The 19,334-nt window shown below is 38.2% G+C and overlaps 1 protein-coding gene across 1 annotated transcript; it reads right to left on the bottom strand.

Annotated features, from left to right (window-relative positions):
- Window positions 1-153: 153 nt before the first annotated feature.
- Window positions 154-19,161, bottom strand: LOC119723479 (tetraspanin-7-like). Its single transcript, XM_038194154.1, has 7 exons — window positions 18,911-19,161; window positions 9,678-9,866; window positions 8,937-9,011; window positions 6,340-6,438; window positions 4,166-4,357; window positions 3,259-3,342; window positions 154-2,996 (listed from the first exon to the last, which is right to left on the bottom strand). Exons 1-7 carry the CDS (start codon window positions 18,986-18,988, stop codon window positions 2,928-2,930), a joined length of 786 nt encoding a protein of 261 aa, XP_038050082.1. The 5' UTR covers window positions 18,989-19,161; the 3' UTR covers window positions 154-2,927.
- Between the last annotated feature and the right edge of the window lie 173 nt (window positions 19,162-19,334).

Raw genomic sequence — 19,334 nt, forward strand, 5'->3', positions numbered from 1 at the left:
TACATTGTCTTTTAAAAATCGTGAAGGGTGTTTCTTTACGGGTTATTGGTAATATTCATCCCATTGAACTTTCTTCTCCCTGATTCCGCCCCGAAAAAACTCCATTAAAAAATGGTAGACACATGAACAAACATCAATCAAACATTCCCAATGAATTTGTACATTTTCACAATACTAATTTATTGCAGTGAATAGCCGGTAATATAATAACAGGCAGGGCGGATCAAGTGACTCCATTTCGCAAACCTGTCGTAGCATACAGACCGACTAAGCTCCGCCCCATGATGCTTTGACCAATCACATCGTAGTTTATAACCGACATGCGTGCACGCGCACATGACGCGCGCGTCTGCGGTAGCGCATTGGAGAGGCGTACGTGTTGTCACGTTGCCCACGTGGCCGGCAGTGGGCGGGGCCTAATAGATCGTTCTATTTGATTGGCTGGATACATCAGCAATCCTACGAAGCTTGAAATTTTGTTTGTTATAATACTTAACAATTGCATATACATAGTGATTCCTTCCACACAGCGCATAGGCCTAATACTGCTGATTATCTTTCACAATGATTAATTACAAGTTTTACAAGACACCAATTAATTAACATGCACAAAAATTCATAAGGAAAAGTCATGTATTTCTTTTCGGCCTCCACTCTCTTTACCTGCTGTGTGACCTGATTCTAAAAATTGCCAAATTCTTCTGCAATTTCAAAGACAACAATGCAGTTTCACCAACAATATGGTAAAGATTTGTTGAAGCTCTATTCAATGATATGCAAATCACAGAATTTCATTTTGTGGCAGCAAATCAGTTTTATGATAAAACGTGAAAAGCCAAACCGAAAAAAAATTTAAAAAATTCTTGGAAACAGATTTTCTCCTCGTCTGAGTCAAGGTAGAAATTGAAATTATTGTTAAATGACCAACTTTTGTGCATTTCTTCTGATATGACTATGGATATATGACAGAACATTTTTTTGTGTTCTTCCAAACTAAACATGGCTTTGTAAACCTTTTTGCAGTTAATAACGAACATCACTGTAGAACTGAACATAACAACTTCTCACTGTAATTGAAACTCATTATTTCTCATTAAATTTTAAATTCCAAGAATATGACTACTGGTTGAGGAAAGATCAGCTTTTTTCTAACTACACATACACTTTTCAGGCTATGCATTTTCTCAAAGCTTATTAAGACACCACATATTTATTAACTAAAATATTTTAAGTAGCTTAAAATTAATAGATAATAAGGCAAATTACAGAAAATGTCAGGGGGAAAGTCTTAATAGAGAATCTAAACACTAAACTGTACACGTATAAGTGCATAATACAGAACACTACGCATGCAAAAATAAACTTTACTTAAAATACAAAACTTTTTTTTTTTTTTACATACATCAGTGAGTTTTCTTGGTTTAGACGTAATTTTAGGCCATTTTACCGAGAATTTTATACAATGATAGACAAGAGTTTCAAGTTAAATCAGGTAAAATTAAAATCAGGATTAAATTTATTTTTAAACAAAAAAATGAGTTGCATCGAGTTGATGAATGCTGTTTATGAGTGATTAAATGTTTAACAAAATACAAAATTAAAAAAAAAAAGAGTTTAAGTACCACTATGCACATCAAGCACCAAATTTGATGGTTTTTCTTTTGAACATTAAAAATAGTTTTTCTTTCTCTTTAATTATCGGGCATTTACAAGTTGTTGCTACCCTGTAATCAAAACCCAAAATATAACCTCCATTAGGAACTTAAAATTGTGAAGGGCCGGATTTTTGTGGCTCCTTTCATACACTTTTGCAAATGAACAAAACTTAATAAACAGCCTCTTGAAAATATATGGAGTAAAATTTTAAAATGCATTGTTTTAAAGGCAAAGATAAAGGCCATGAAAGATGGTAAAAAGAATCTAACTAAAAGTGACCCTGGTGTTGACTATATTCTGTAGAAAATAAAAACTATTTAGTAAGGTTTAGTTCATCTATACATCAGCTCGCTCTATTTCGTTGAAGAAGAAGTTGTAGAGAAGAAAGTCGGGAAAAAAGATAATGAAGGAGAACTTTATATGAAGGAGAACTTTTTAAGGCAAAAATATTAACACTAAAAGGTACCACAGAGTTGGAAATATTATTGGCAAATGTCGACAGTGGGGCTTACACACAGACAGATCTAGTGACACAAACAGACAGATCTAGTGACACACACTGATCCACACAGTAACAGACACAAAGCACTTCGAAGGGACACTAAAAAAGGCAAAATTACAAGGTATCGAGTGATGTTGTTGACCACATATTTTTATGTGATCCAATATGCATTTTTCCACATGCTTTCTTATATTTCTATACTAATTCTTTCGACTGCTCTATCTCTACACCGTATTTTTAAACTTACAGTTGACAGCATGGATGCGATAGTTTTCTTTTTGCTTGTGCGAAATGTCCTACTCATTGGTTTTGGTGAAGTCTAATTTTTGTGAGCTCTCAATATATTTTTGCTCAAGCTTTTTATATAAAAAAACAAAAACAAGCAGCTCAGTTGTGACAGCAGTCACTTTTGACAACGCTGCAGAATTTCAATTCAAATCTCTACAGAGTTTGAGACAGTTTCGCTCCTTTAAGCATAATAATTTTAGCAGCTTTTTTAACAATGTTGTACTTTTGACCATCAACGAAAGTACTATGTATGTTAAACTTTTCACCCTGAATATTAAACCCAATGTAGCTGTGAAACAAATTTTACAATTCAATAAATCTTTTTGTGCAGATAAACTCTGCATTCAAAGCTTTGAATACTAATTTGCCCAATGAGCAATAAATATCGAGATGACAAGCCACCCAAAAAATGTGCAAATTAAAATGAGCAATGGACATCAACAGGGGGTGCTGTTCATTCATAGAGGGCGCTGTTAACTCCTCACATCATCTCGTACTTGTTGGTGTTGATGAGCTTGGCCAGTCCAAATGCAAGAACGATGCCAATGAGCTAAAAATAAAAGAAGGAAATTAAAGAAAACTGATTAGTTATTTTACAAAAATTACAAACTCTTCATCCAGTCAAACATTTCATTTTGTGAATTAAATAACATTGCTTCTTCAAATTATCGGCAAAAAAAATGTATTCTTTCAAAAATTATTAAAATACAATGGTTCATAATACTGACGGAATTTATACACTATATGGAACGCTATGTTAGAAATTAAGTAACAATTCCGATAAATCAAATATCATGGAAAGCAATTTTTACCTGAAAGAAAGCAAATCCCAGTGCACTGCCGCCAATAATTGCCATCTTGTTGTCAAGGAAACCTGTCACTTTCTCGTAGCAACCCTGTGGCCAAGCAACCAAATCGCACTATTACATTTTGTTTGATATTGAACATAATTAACATCCATCCACGTATGGGTAACGTGCATACATTAAGATCACGTCTTCCCGCTGCATGTAGTTATTGGATTAAATATGCCAGCAGCAACAGAAGAAACAAATGCCGCTGAATAATGGTTTACTTTATGATAAGACAAAGACTTTTCACAGCAAATGAAATCTTCTTCCATCATATCATCTTATCCCCAAGGGCAGTCTGCTGTCTAGGATTATCCCAGATTAGCATAATCCTCCTTGCAGGAATACTTGTGAATGGACCGTTGTGATCAGACTTGTGATGGACTCGACTCGACTTAAACGCTGTGTACGAATGGAACTTTGGGAGAGAAAGCACATGCTCATATATTCCTAAGTCTTCTTACTCAATAATGCTCTTTGCTGGAATACATGTGTACATCTTTGGAGAGAAGTTACCTGTATTAGGCAACTATGTCTTGAAAAATAATCTTAACCCTAACGTCTTAAGGGCTCTTTGGGGGTCAAGGACCAAATACCACAGAATACTACATGTGTTGTGCACACTTGTATGGAAAGAAATGCATACTACAGGTTACTAGTCAGTAATATTTTGTAGCTTTAGGTGAGGTTAGGGTTAATTAATGGGTTTAATTCAGACGGACTTTGGTAATAAAACTCAGTGGGATTCTAAGAATGAGAAGTGAAGGAAAATCCAAAATTCCAATTTGAGTTGATGGGAATCTGGACATTCAGCAGCTCAAGGCCCGTATTTGTGAACCCTCCCCCCCCCCCTCCCCTTCCTTCATACCTCGCTATAAGCCAGAAGTGTTCCATTATCCGTCCTGACTGGTATGTCTCCCTCGGCCGAGTCGCACATCTCTGCATCCACCGTTGAGTTACAGCAGCTGGCTGGTACCTCGTCAAGATCTGGGTGGGTCTTGGACCAACTAATGTCCGGTTGAAGCCAGTCGGTGAAGTTTTTGGAGCCACAGCAAAACAGCTGAGGGGGGGGGGGGGGCAGAAATAATTAAATTTTAATGGGTTTGTGCATGAACTCTTGAGGGGGTGTGAGATTCCTAACAACATCCAAATTAGGGAAGTTCCTTTAACATGTTTAAAACTGAGGTATGCAATCTTCTTTGTGCCCAAATTTGAATTTTGTAGGCCTATGTGTGATTTTCCCCTTCATTTTCAATACAAGACGGCAGGAAACATGTATCAGGCATGCAACTGGGAAATCACAAAAAAAGAGAACATTCAAATTTTCCCTGACTTTGTACAGTGTTTTTCTATTTTCAATGGCACACATGGGGAGTAAAAAAAGAGGAAATCAGCTGATCCGAGGAAAAGTTGCATGCCTGATGTATGCACAGAGCCTTCGGGCATTTTAAAACCATGGTTTCATCTCTTGGTCTAAACTCCAATTCATTAGAATCATTAAACCTCCTATGCAAACACACATCCTGTGCCAAGTTGTCCTTTCAGTCAAAATCAATCAAGTGACTGAGCTCCCAGCCTAAATACATAAAGCAGGTTTGACTGGCTGTGACTGTGTGTAACCTGATAAAGCTATGCTTTGACTGCAGGTGATTGATAAGCCAGCTGTGCCTACCACTTGCATGTTTTTGTCTGTTGACTGAATATGACTAGTCACAGTGCTTGCTAATAAATAAGATCTGACTGTTGGTGACTAGCCTGTGTAAAAGGCATGGCAGGGAAAAGGATTGATTTTTTGACTGCCTGTGATTGTTCAGACAGCAGAAGGGTTAAAAGCCTTAAATATCTAACCCAAATTGGAAATAAACTACACATGTACACTACAGGTCTGGTATTATAAGACATGAAGTTTCTGAAGCACAAATAAGCTTAAATTGAAAATGGAGGTGAAGCTAAAGATGGGAAAACCCTTGACATATATAATGCTTGACAATGATATAACCTTCACTAAGCTTCATGTGTCTTCCCGTGAAACTTTCACAAAGGGGGACGATGCATGACATTTGCAGCAAGGAGTAAATATCAAATACTGAAAGCAATGTAATGTGAGCGCCTGCTCTACACAACTTTAGTTGAAGATTTTGTGGACCGAGTTTGGAAAAGCAAAAACTTGAAAACTACATTCCCTGTGGCAATTTGCCAGAACTGTCTAACGACCTGCACAACTTTTTTTCTCAGAAAACATACACCGCAGGGTAAAAATATCTTCAGCATCAAAACAGGATGTGGGTAACTTTGGCTGAACTAATCTTTTTCTTGCACACATGTTCATCAACACTGTTATTTCTCCTAGCCTTGCTATGTTTAGAAAAGACACTGAAAGATGAAATCATAAATTCAAACTGAAGATGTACAGTACTTGAAGTTTAAATAGGAAACACAAATCAAATTTATTAAAAGATGGCATTTTGCTTGTTTGTTTGAGAAGCATTTTTTTAGCCTGTCTGTGAGATGTTTTTAAAGCAATATCCAACTGAAGTCAATTTCCTAGTTCGCTTTGCACTAATTTCCTTTTTTAAAATATTTTTTGTAGATAAGATTTTGAGGGCAACACTGTGGAAAAAAAAAGAAAATCTGCAGTCCTGACCGTTTATATTAATTTCCCCTGTTGATTAAAATTTTAAATAGAATCGAGCCAGTTGATGAATAAGATATCACGCACACCTGCAACCTGCCAGCATGGAGCGCATTTAACTCAATGGCACTCAATAACCATATGGAACACAACGACGAAATAATGAGATGTTATTACACACTCCGTTTCACAGTTGGGTGAGCAGGCTCGGACGGAGGACAGTATCTCTGGAAGAGTCTTTAATTATAGAGGCTGGACAGGGAAGGATGCGGTTTTCATTACAAATTGCACTTGTTTCTCGTGTCCTTACTGTGCACGTTTGCAATTTGAGATCCACGTCACTAATACACATGCTGATTGGATGTTCGTTATGAAAAAAAAAAGTCAAGAAGGAGGGAGATAAAACTCACATTTTCCTGGAGTTTGTCGATGTAAGAATCAGGCGGATCCTTTCGTCCTTCGTAAGTCTTCAGCTTGCTGTTCAAACCCTTCTTAAATCCTTCTTCCAACTGTAGAAAATAACACAAAAAATAGTATAATAATAATACAGGTTCTTATATAGCGCTTTTAACAAGATCAAAGTGCTTTACAATGAAAAAAACCAACAATAAACAACTTAGATCAGACACCTGGAAATGTACAGGAAAGTGGATACTATGGTGAATTGGAGAACAAGTGAGTTTTGAGAGATGTTTTGAAAGTCTGAGTTGATGTTGAGCTTTTAAGGTGTCACAAAATGAAATAATTAGGCGATATATTGAGTTGCAAGCACTAAATTATGTATTATTCCAAGTGGCAAGTTAGAAGATTCTGCTTCTGACACCGACATTTACTATGGGCCTGAGGTTCTTGTTTGCGTTTTGATACTTTTTCATTTTCAAATACTGAGCATCTGCAGATGGAAGTTTTTTATTATAAAATACTACTGAGGAGTAACCGGTAGTATGAATTTCTTTCCATACAAGTGTGCACAACACATGTAGTATTCTGTGGTATTTGGTACTTGACCCCCAAACAGCCCTTTTGGGGTTAGGGTTAAAAAAAAATTAACTGGTACATTTTCTTCCCTAATATCCCAAGATGGCATACATCCAGGCAATACACGTAATGATTTATGCTACATTACTGTTACATTGTGTATTTATTTTGACCACTTTCCTACTCTTCATACAGGTACATGTACAACCATAGTGATCAATGCATACATGTATACATCACAGTACATATACAATTGAGTCTCGTTAATACAAACTCGTTCGGACCTAGCCAAATTGTTTGTTATATCAGAATTTTGTATTAAGAGGAACATCAGTCCCATTCATTGTGCACATAAATGCACAGTCGGGACCAAGGCTTTATGTTTGTTATAACCAGAATTTTGTATTAACAGAGTTTGTACTAACGAGATTCGACTGTATGTACTACAGGTGACATTCTTTAACTGGTTTATATGCATGAACAAATATGCTCAACTAAAGCTTTCAATTTAAATGCGGTCTATGCGGCATCTATTCAATACCTTTTTCATGGGCAAAAAGGCAGCGCAATTGCAAGCCATAAAATGCATGTCACGTCTGGCCTGAAAACATTTCAACAATCATCTATCAATTCATTGCATGCCTGGCAATGTGAACGCCATTCATCATCACAACATAGACACTCAAGTCCCATAATGGCATGAACAGTTGAGCACTACATGTACTGTACATGTATGTGACTCCCATGAGGATTGTCTTGTGTGCTAGAATTCATTGCATTGACATTTAAAGTGACTTCTCTAATGGCGTGCAAAGATAAATGTGGGTTATAAAAATATGCTGATTTATAGGTTGCACACCCAAGTGCTATTGGGAAACAATTTTTTTTTTTATTGTCCCAATAACAAATATTGGCAGGACGCTATTTTGTAAGAACAATCAGCATTTTGTGCACTCAGCATGTATTTCATGTTCTCAAAATACACATGTGGTCATTCTATAAATTTTGGGTCCAAAGTGTGACCTTTTTCCTGTCCCTGTTACCTTGGTTCTTTGTCATTTGCCATTCAAAGTATCACAAAAAATGACTTCAAACAATTTTTTATTTGTTGGGTAGTACATTTAGTTTCATACTTATCATTGATCTTGGAGTACGACTGCAATAAGGAGTGCATCAGAATTATAAAATCATAGATGTCAGATGAAACAGGGACAGGAAAAAAAGTGGACCCCAAATTTGTGACCTGTTCTGTCAAAAGCAGACGCTTCTGGGCAGAGGTTGAAATTGAGACAGGGCCAAAAAACGCTGTGGGGGTGATTTTTATCGATTTTCAAATTTGTGCATATTTGTAATCCTTAACATGTCTAAAATATATTATAAAAGTTTGAAACCTTAATTTGAACTCTACATATACTATATTTGATGATTTTGATAAGGTATATCAGTTAAAGAAATAACTGTTTTGTGACGTTCGTGGCCATTTTTCTCTGTTTTCTACTTTTCGACACAATGAACTTCAAAATAGCATAACTCTGCCCAGGAATGACCGGTTTCAAAAATTAAACCACCTATTAAAAGGAAAAAGAACATATCTTAACAATATGTAAAAATATCATTTTCGACCTTATGCCCAGAAAAGTCTGATTTTGACAGAACAGGTCACATTTATAGAATGACCCACTATCATTATGTACCATGCACAAAAATATTCAAACTGTGCTGAATTACTGCACTGAAGTAATTAACATGTTAATGAGTATACATATGTACATGTACATTGTATACATTTAAATGTACATGTACAGGCTGAACACTCATTATTTTTTTAAGTACGTATGTATGCTAAAGCTGATTTTGTGTAGTCAATACTTAATTGAAAAGTTTAATTTGGGGTGCGGATGTGTGGGGTAGGGATGTGTGGGGTGGGGATGTGTGGAGTGGGGATGTGTGGGGTGGAGACTGGAGAATATTTTTTTTTAAAGGGGGATGGGACAAAGGGTCCAGGTCCAAAACAAATACACCAACTTACAGGGTTCCGGTAAACAAAGCCAGAGATTCCTGCTGCTAGTAGTGCAACGAAGATGACGAAGACCATTACTCCATACTGCAACGAGAAATGAAAGTACATTTTGATCAATCACAGCCGTGATTTATGCCCAACATGGGTGCACATGTGTATGACATGTGCTGCTGGAACACATGCCTATTGGGCCCAGCACTCATTAGTTTTCTGGAGAGTGTGGCCCAGTGGTTAGGGTTTGTGACTCATGATCAGAGGGTCAGGGGTTCAAATCCAGCTGCTGGCCATATGTTGTGTCCATGGGCAAGCCACTTTACCCCAACTTGCCTCTCTCCACCCAGGAGCACAAATGGGTAACAATGTTAGCTGGGGAGCAACCTGCAATGGAATGGCGTAGCGGTACTTTCCTCGCCTTCCACCGCTGTGACCCGGGTTCGATTCCTACCTGGGCCAACATGTGGATTGGGTTTTCAGTCCCTGCCTGATTCTGTGGGTTTTCCTCCCATGTCTAAAACTGTAATTTCTTCACATCATATTCTCTTTACTGGGCCCCATGGGAGACCAGTGGGTTCCTCTGAATGGGCTACCCAGTTCAAACAAGAAATTGATAAAATTAAATTAATCCCATCAGGAGAAATACAAATATTTTCAGTCATGTCATGCCAAGGAAACCGGAGATAAACACCAGCCTGATGGGAATATTATTGGCTCGCGACTCGTGACTACTTTACTCGCTTTACTACTACTCACAAGTTGTAGGAGCCAGGCAATATTCTTGACAGTAGCACAGCAGCCGATGATGCCAGCTGCAATCATAAAGCTGCCCGTTCCAATCAGGACGTACTCCACGTTGGAATAGTCTGTGTCGGACAGCTCCAGGTAGTATTTGAGCTCGAAGATGCCCCAGATACCCACAGCTAGTAGGGCAATACCAACCAACTGTAGAAAATAAAAGCACAGTAAGATTTGGAAGTATACATTGTGGAACTATTGGCCTCTCAACTTCGTTATATATATTTTTATTGGCACTTTCTGATAATTAAACCAATAACATGCACCCATGGCATTGCTCACGTACATTAAGCTTGCAAGCCTAAAGACACCTGTTGACCAAGACAATGATGAAATAATCAGTTTTAGATGTGGGAAAAACCCAAGACATGTAGGTATACACATTTTTTTTGGGGGGGGGGGACCCATAGTTAATAAGTAGGAGGCTGCATGGTTTAATTTTAAACAGCTTGCAAATTGATCAGGAAAAAAAAAAGGCAAAAATAAAACACATTTCCAAACCACTCAAAAGCTCATGGATGTTGCTTTAACATCTCTACACCGCCGCTTCCACTCATTATACATTTTCAACAGTCTGTACGAGACGCCGAGGTCTCAAATATCCTGCATTAATGCCACATGAGAAGCAATTGGGTAGATGGACTGCCAGAGTCTTAATGGCTAATCAATGCTAACAAGGATTGGGCAGAGGGGCGAGTGCCAGAGAATGCCGGTGGGCTCCGGGTTCTGTAGATGGCCTCTTCAAGACAGACAGACAGGAGCAGAACAGAGGACATGAATACATACTGTACATCTCTCTCATGTTCTTCTTAGCTCAAAGCTGACAGAACAAATTAAGGCAAATTTTGTTTTCTTATGGGAATATGTATTCCATACTGGGAAAAGACATTGTTCTTTTTTAACCCCAACTCCCTAGGCCTTTTTGCTAGGATGTAGCCTCAATCCTGCAAAATCCTCCAATTGGCCCCATGGAAAGATAGCATAAAGCCTCAATCCTGCAAATTCCTCCATTATTTCTTGAATATGGTCCTTGGAGTGGTGACCACTGCCTGAATCCTGCAAAATCCTGATTCCTGAGGCTTGGCCAGTGACATCCTAGAGGAGTACGGAGGATTTCAAGCATAATCCAGGCCTATCTTTATGCCTGGCTGAGCAAAAACAACACAACGTCTGGCCCAAGACCTTGACAAAGTGCATCTGAGGAAATCAGTAACGCACTTTTGCCACGCAACCTCAATCCTCCAAATTCCTCCACTTTGGCAAAGAGGATTTTGAAGGATTCAGGGCAGTTAGGGTTAATGTCTGTATTGTATAGTGTTCATACACATAGCAACTCATGACGAAGTGGCTTTAGTTTGATGAAAATGAATTTCTGAGTCTGTACATTCAGTCACCAAGTCGTCATCTTAACTGTACCATGGAGCTAGGAATAGCCATGGCCTTCATCACATGATGGGGAAGTTTTTTATTGTTAGGCAAATGTATTGTTAGGCAACTTGATTCAGGTTGGCGTAGCGGTACTTTCCCCGCCTTCCACCACTGTGACCCGGGTCAGTCCTGCCTGGGCTAATATGTGGATTGGGTTTTCAGTCCCTGCCTGATTCCGTGGGTTTCCCCCAGAATATTCTTCTGGGCTTTTCCTCCCACCTCTAAAACTGTGCTTTCTTTCCATTGTCTCCTCTCTATCGGTTTTGTCAGGCTTTTGGGCTACAGTGCCTACAACACTGTAGGGATCCTTGGTTTTTGAGGGATCCTTGGTTTCATTACCAGAAAGACATATAAAATAATAAAATAAAAAATAAATGAGGACCGAGTTATGGGGACTTTCTGCTCTTCCCACAGCATTTTCGGTTCCTACAAGTACCTTGTACAGAGGAGTGTATGTCCCTATATGGAACAAGACTCTGTATACATCATGTACATGTACATACAGTTTTGTATACATAGGTCAGTAGGTCATACTTGTCAAGTGAAAGTCTACTGACCCATGGATTCTCCACTCTTTGGACAAAAGGCCAAAAGAAACAGACCTGAACAAAATACCGGTACCTGAAAAATCATTGATATTCTGTGACCCGAGTCGGGACTTCCTTTGTGAGTCAGATACCATTTTATCACTTGACATGCTTGATGCAAGTGTACAATGTACATGTAAATCCATAAAAAGATGGCAATGATTTTATGAAGTAGGCCTATATTTTGTCAGAGATTTGCTTTGCAATGCATCATGTAGTTTGGACTCAATTTGTATGTATTTCCTACATGACCATTATAATTAAAGACATAGAAAATGTTGGATTTTTTTTTCAATTTTATTAACCCTACTGATAACTTCCTACATGCCCTAGACATTTTTTCTAAGATGCAACCTCAATCCTGCAAAATCCTCCAACTGCCTCCATGTATTTAGCATGATACACAGCCTCAATCCTGCAAAATCCTCCCTAATTACTGCTTGAAGGTGGTCCTTGGAGAGGTGACCACTGCCTCTATCCTGCAAAATCCACCAGCTATCACTGGCAATACGTTGTGGCAGATCAAGCCAAAGATGTCCTGGAGCAGCGTGGAAGATTTGAAGTATAATTTAGGCCTAAACTTATGCACGGCGGAGCATAAACAACACAAGGCCCGGCCCAAGATCTTGAAAAATGAGCCACACATGTTTTGCCACAGCCTTATGCAATCCTGCAAAACCTTCCATTTTTCAATGAGCATTTTGGAGGATTTGGAAAGTACAGTTCATAAATTCATAAAAATGTGTCTGTGTGTAATTTATCATATCCTAGTCTTAGTTTTATTTTAAGTTATTTTTTATTTATTTATTTATTGAAAATTTAATTAGACAGATTGCATGTGTTGTACAATTTAAGCATTAACATGATTAATGAAGTAGCTACGTAAAAAAGAAGAAGTTTTCCCTTGAACAAAGGCACTCTTTTTATAATGCCCAGCCCCATTCCAGCAGTCCTTCGTTTCCTCAATTAACCCGTACTTCAATTCTCTCTTTTTATTTTTAGAAACCACAAACCCCCTGCTGCTTTTATGAAAACAACTTGATTAATAGCAAACCATAGTTTGTCCTCAGAGCACTGGGGAGGGAGGGGGGGGGGGTAGAGGTCGCAAGAAAGCTTGCTGCTGGATTCCGGCGGAAATGGAATCTACGCTTGGCCGTGTCTGCATGATGATTATTATATAGGCCCCACCATGGCGTTTCTTGTTGAGAGTGCTAGTGACAGGTGTTTTTTGCACATTAAATATGAAACTTTGGCCGTCTGACATTAAACGAAAGGGAAGGATAGAGAACAGACAAATGAATGTACTGGTATATCGATATCGTACAAACGGGATTGAATTTCATGTACATTGTAAAATTTTGCGGAAATCTATTCTATTTTTATAACTACTGCACATGTACTGGTAGTTATAAAAATTTATTCTATTTTTATAACTACCAGTACATACATTGTACTGCACAGTGTAAAGTCTATTAAAATATTTTCTGTGTAGACTATGGAGGGCAAGAGGTTCGACCACATAGGAATATTTAAAATATGCATTTTGTAAATGTTATGGAAATCTTTTTTTTTTTTTTTTACACACTCTGAACATTACAATTCTAATCATGTAAATTGTATAGTAACTGAGCTCCAACACTGTTGGCCATAACATGTAATTACGCTACTTATAATGGCGTAATTTCCCCTTTTAGGTAGTTGTGTTAATAAAATATTTATAGGAAGCCAGCTGTGCATATGATTACCATATATGTGAATAGTCTACCCACGGATGAATGTTACAGCTCGCATGCATGCTCCATTCTGTGCCCGGACGTGACTTCTGCGAGTCTAATCAAATGGCTTTTGATCAGGGTACAATGGGATCGATAACTTTTTAAGAAATGCCACACTTAACATGAATGGCAAATCATACACAGTGCGAAATACATTTAGGTTGGCGACGAGCTAGATGAGAATTCCTTCTGTAGAAAATACATGTACCTAAGTATGTTTTTATAAATGCATTAAAACATTAATGGTTTCACATTGGGATAAACAGCAAATGCACTGTATGTGTACACTTTATGTAAGTAGTCTGTACCTGTTTTTATGTACACATCAATGTTTGTGTATGTGGTCTACGCGGACAATGCGAGATGGTGCATGTAACCATGTACATGATGTAGAAGTCCTCCATGGTGTAAATGACTCTGCAAGCTTCAGTTTTTCATGCACACACACTGTACATGTACATGTACATTCATACATGTACATGTGTACATTAGAAGTTGAAGCAAAATAATATCATGAAACACCTGATGCCCTACTGATGTACAACTGTACATGTACATTGTACATACATGCACCTGTAATTTAAATGACTGATCTTCATGGTTGATCTCCCCTCTGTACAATCATGAATAAACCAAAGCTTGTCACTTTCCATGAGTGAAATTCCATGCACTGTGCAAAGATTCAATTGAGGAAGATGGCAAATTCTTTTTATATAAGTTCTGGAGTAACTACTGTAACATATCCACCCATTTTTCTTAGCCAATACCGGTACATGTAAACCTTTCAGGTCTTAGAAATGGTTTTTGATATTGAAAATAGATTTAATAGATCAATTATTATTAATTTTTTTGGTAATTTGTATACCGGTAGAACAAAATACAAATGGGCTTGAAATGTGAAGAAGGATTTAAAAAAAAAATACTTGAATTTAGAGGATTTTAGAAACAAAAACACCTCGAGGAATAAAGGCTTGAAAACCATTTCAATCATTGCATACAGTGTCACCCATCTACATGTACCAACTGTACATGTACATGTGTGTAAAATTGTGTAAACAGTGAACAGCTAGCTCTGCATGTCGTCACCATCTTGTCAAAAAAATCCTTTCAGTCTATTTTATTTGCACAATATGATCATGCAGTCCTGCATGGTACAAATTGCCAAATCATGCGGGCCTAACGTCATCCATTAGCGGCAATTAAAAATTGGATTGTTCCTCCGCTATTCTACCTTCCCCTCATAACACTCCTTCTTCTTCAATGCATTCCATCAACAACCTCAAGGTGGAGGAGTGTCAAAGCGGGGAGAAACAGCCTAAGACAGAGATGGATAGATGAGGCGAGCGAGACCGGCTGCAAGACACACAGGAAAGACCCGGTGAGCGGGGGCTTAGCCGAGCACTGAGACACAATCTCATTATCTTGTCTGCGCAGCCCGTCTGCCTCATTTCAGGTGACACGAAGTGGAATATCACTGTGACTGGATTTTGATGATTGTTTGCAGAGTGCTTTGCCTCTGATGTTAATGTACATGTGCAAGGGTTATTGAAATTTGTTTTATCAGTCACAGACAGTCAAAATTCAATACTGTTACCCTGCCATGCCTTTTTACACCTAGTCACCAACAGTCAGATCATATTTCTCGTAGGCACTGTAACAGTCAAATTCTATCAACAGACAACAGCAGGATGAGTATCACAACAATCACAGCCAGTCAATCCTGCTTTATGGAGGCAGGGAGCTCTCAGTCACACAATGTATTTTGACTGCTGGGCTGGCCTTGTTGAAATTGCCAGCTGGGAGAGATTCTTAACCAAATCCTTCAAACTCAACCAGGCAGTTGAGGAATCAGAAGGATTTATTACATTTTGTTTCTTTTAATTTTTGCAATTAGGTTGTCTGTCATAGGGTTTGAAGCTCTTGTTCTGTACAATAAATACAATAAAATTCCCTTCCCAACAGTAATGTGGGATATTTCCTCTGAAAGTGGAAGTCATTAAGACAGACAGTGAATAACAAGTTGTGATTGGGCTGGCAAAGGCCAGTGACAAAAATAGTCTGGGTTTTGAACAGCAAAGTTGGTTTTACTTTTCTTTGTTCATTAGAATATACTTCAAAGACAAAAAGATTACTTACTGTTGATCACCCATTTAAGAAACTGTTCTGATTTGTTTACAATGCACAGTTCCCCTCCCCCCTCCAAAAACAATTGAAAGATCCTTTTTAGTGAATATTTCAGAAAATTATCCATGGATAATGAATTTGGAAAGGTCGTAGGTGATAAACTTAACTTTTTTGAGTTATCACTTCCTCTTTGTCTGGCTAAGTTTAAGCCACTACATCCTACTTTCCTGTGAAATGGAACATGGTTCCACGCTTGCTAAAATGTAAACAGCCAAATGTCAGACTTCCCAAGAGAGATTCATTTTCAGACGCTATTACTTTGACGCTAACTCAATAAATAATTTGTTAGATTAGGAGGCTATTTTGTTTGATCATATTACTGCCTAAATGTCCACATCTCCCAAAATTTATTCTGCCCAAAACTGATTTTTTTTTCCCCAGACTTTTGATGGGTGCAGAACTGTAATAGACTTTACATGCACATGTAAAGCTTGCTGTTAAAGTTTGTACAAAAATGTACACTGTACACAATGCAGAAGATGGATTTCATGCTTTTTTAAATGCACAAAATGTACTAGTACATATTTTATCTTTTGTCAGAGCGATTTTGTCATTGAATATTCACCCACTAGGCCTCTGGAATGCGTTGTTGGTTTAACTCCATCGTACCTGCATCCATCAAAATCCACACCCCTGTTTTGGAGGATTTTGGCGAAATCAGGATACCTCCATATATTGAAAAAGTTGGGGGATTTTGATGGATTCAGGACAGTAAGCCTAGCAGTACTGCAGTATTTTGATGGATTCAGGATACCTCCATATTGAGCAGTTGGGGGACTTTGATGGATTCAGGATCTCAACAGATTTACTCCCGGCTAACTGGTGGATTCTGATGGACTCACTGGCCACCAACATTTTATTGCATGGCAAAATTGATGGATTTTGACAGATTCAGGAAACTTTCTAGTAAAAATACCCAAGGGGTTAGGGTTAAATTAAAACAGTGTTGGACTGTTACTGTGCTGGAAGGTTCTTTAGCATACAAACACACCAAAGGAACTGAAAGATACACATCCTCATTCTAAATTGTCAGTTTTATGTTTGAAGATAAAATACTGTTAAAGCATAATTTTTTTGGAAAGATTTCCATATAAGAAGTTCACTAATTTTCCTCTGTATTGAGTACAAGCCCCCAGATAGCAATTTCATGTCATCAAAGTCAATTTGAGCAGTGAGAAAATACAAGCATTTTTTTAGAAAACACTTAGAATTTTTCAGTCCACTCTCATAGGGTTTGTACACAGGGTGTTGAGTGAACTTCTATATGGAAATCTTTCTTTTTTTTTGCTTATAATAATCAACAAATGACCTAGGGGTACATATACGTGGCAAGCACATTATTAGATACATCACTGATCAAACTATGCACTGGCAACATACACGTACTTGATATCCCTGCCATTTCAAGGATACATACATTACACATTCAAGACCACGGATGCATATGCTCCTTCATTAATCCATGACAAAGAGCGCAGATTCACCATGGCAACTGGGAACCTTGACTTTAAGGCTTGGCAAATTTGCAAGAGTAGGCACTGTGTACGCTCTCTCCTAAACATCAAATTTAATACAGAATTTTTATACCCCAGTATTGTACACTTAAATACAAACTAAGGAAGGCCGAGTACAAAAAATAGTTTCTCATCCATGAGACAGCCCCCTTTTTTTCTTTCTTAACTCCCATAGAATTACCGCACTTACTGAGTTGATTTAACAGTGAATCAAACAACATGCGACTGCATTATGTCATGTGGACACCATTTTTCCCCCTTGGTTTTAAAGCAATAGTCCATCATTTGCAGCTATCCAAAAAGTAACTTAAGTAATTATTGTTGAAAAGCATACTTGCTGTGAAATAAGTCTTTCTTGGCAAGCTGTCATTTTGAAGAAGACAATGAAAGAAGGCCTTTCCAATGATGCGTCTAAAGACGCATTGTTGGAAATTTCCATGACAAGTTTGTTTTTTAATTTGGCGAAGCGTGCGTACCCATTGACACGACACACACGCGTGGTGGATGCTATATTTCGTCGGTTCAGTGTGCGACATCGCGTAGCTACAATTGGCTTATGTGAGAATGTGTCTCGGATGCTGAATTCAGGCCCAATTCAAAACATGACTCAGTAAATGTAACTTTGGATTAAAAATCAAGATCCTAGAATATTGTTTTCTCAGAATATACTATGTAGCTATGTAGCTCAAGGGTGACGGCTGAGACAGCTCCAGTTTAGACACAATTTTGTATTGGAAATAAATAAACATACGCCACTTGACACCCTGTGTACAAACCCTATGGTCTGAACAATTCCAACTAAGTTACTATAATCAAAGTGTTTTCTCACTAAATACTTCAATATTTTCGCTGCTATTGTGCTAAATTTCACTTTTTAGGACATGTTATCCCTCTCTGATTGATGAGTCATTGCAGGGAAAGGAAAAAATGTTGCAACCTGACGCCACTTTTTTCTTCATATATCATCTCATTGATCTCAATGAAGGTCATTCAATGCAAAAATGATGATAAGACATGAAACTGGGACTGAGAAATATTTCCAATTTTGTTAGGAAATACTTACAATGTAGAAAATTTTCTTGACTCTCCATATACTTTGTCAACAATCGCAGATGTGGCATCAGGCTGCAACATTTTTTTCCGAGGGAAAAACTAATGCCGTACCTATGGAATTAATTCTTTCCAAAAAAAAAAGAAAAGGGAAAGAATGTTGCAACCTGACGCTCCTTCAGCGGCTGTGTACAAAGTCTAATGGACAGTCAAGATTGAAAACAAAATTGGAAATATTTCTCAGTCTCACTCAGATTCATGTCTTAACTCTTATCATCAGTTTTGCAATGATTGACCTTCATTGAGACATGTTGAGATGATACATGAAGAAAAAAGCAGCATCAGGTTGCAACATTTTTTTTCAAAGAAAGAAAGAAAATGAGCGCCGGCCACCGCATGGACAAGAAAGTATATTTCTTTTCTCATGAATAAACACAACTTTCCCATTGTCAAGCAGCCAATCACAGCGCACTCACGGCAAAATAGCATTAGGACGTATATTGCCGGTCTCAGCAAAATAGCCACCTGCCAGCGCAAGTACACAGTATAGCCTACGCTTCCACATGCCGCTAGCGCCGACAGAAGCAAAACATCAAAATAGCTTAGCTAGCTGTGCAGTGACAGTGTCATGTCATGTCTAGAGGCGAACTTACCCAGAAAATCAAGTTAAATATCGTCAGCAGCAGCTTGACAACGGCCATGGCGGCCGTGGTTTGCATCTGTTTCGCCATGTTTACAGGCTCTCCTACTCCTTTCTTTCTGGAAACTTTCCCAAAGGTAAAATTTCTGGCTCAATATGCGAGCCTGCAATTCCTTCCTGCCTTCAACTCGAGAAAAGAAGATCCCGTGTACGTGGACGTACGTACGTGAAGATGTACGTACTTACGTGTTACCCGGTACGGTACGTACGTAGCTCGTATACCGTATGTACATGTACGTACGTGCAACGTACATGCATGCTCGGATGGAGATCGCTCAATTTGGCTTGGGGGGGGGGGGGTCAAGGTTAGATGTTTTCAGTGCCTGGAAACATATGTGGATGAGGTTTTCAGTGCAGTCCCTCCTACTTGATTCCGT

This window comes from Patiria miniata, unplaced genomic scaffold, assembly GCF_015706575.1.
Source record: "Patiria miniata isolate m_02_andy unplaced genomic scaffold, ASM1570657v1 HiC_scaffold_17, whole genome shotgun sequence".
Taxonomy (NCBI): Eukaryota; Metazoa; Echinodermata; class Asteroidea; order Valvatida; family Asterinidae; genus Patiria; species Patiria miniata.

What these genes read in the sequence shown, in the direction of transcription:
- LOC119723479 (XM_038194154.1), bottom strand. Translation starts at nt 18,988, where the DNA reads ATGGCGAAACAGATGCAAACCACGGCCGCCATGGCCGTTGTCAAGCTG. An exon ending in TATTTAACTTGATTTTCTGG is followed by an intron (nt 9,867 to 18,910) that starts GTAAGTTCGCCT and finishes TATTTTCTACAG; the next exon opens with TTGGTTGGTATTGCCCTACT. An exon ending in CACTTCTGGCTTATAGCGAG is followed by an intron (nt 3,343 to 4,165) that starts GTATGAAGGAAG and finishes GCTTGGCCACAG; the next exon opens with GGTTGCTACGAGAAAGTGAC.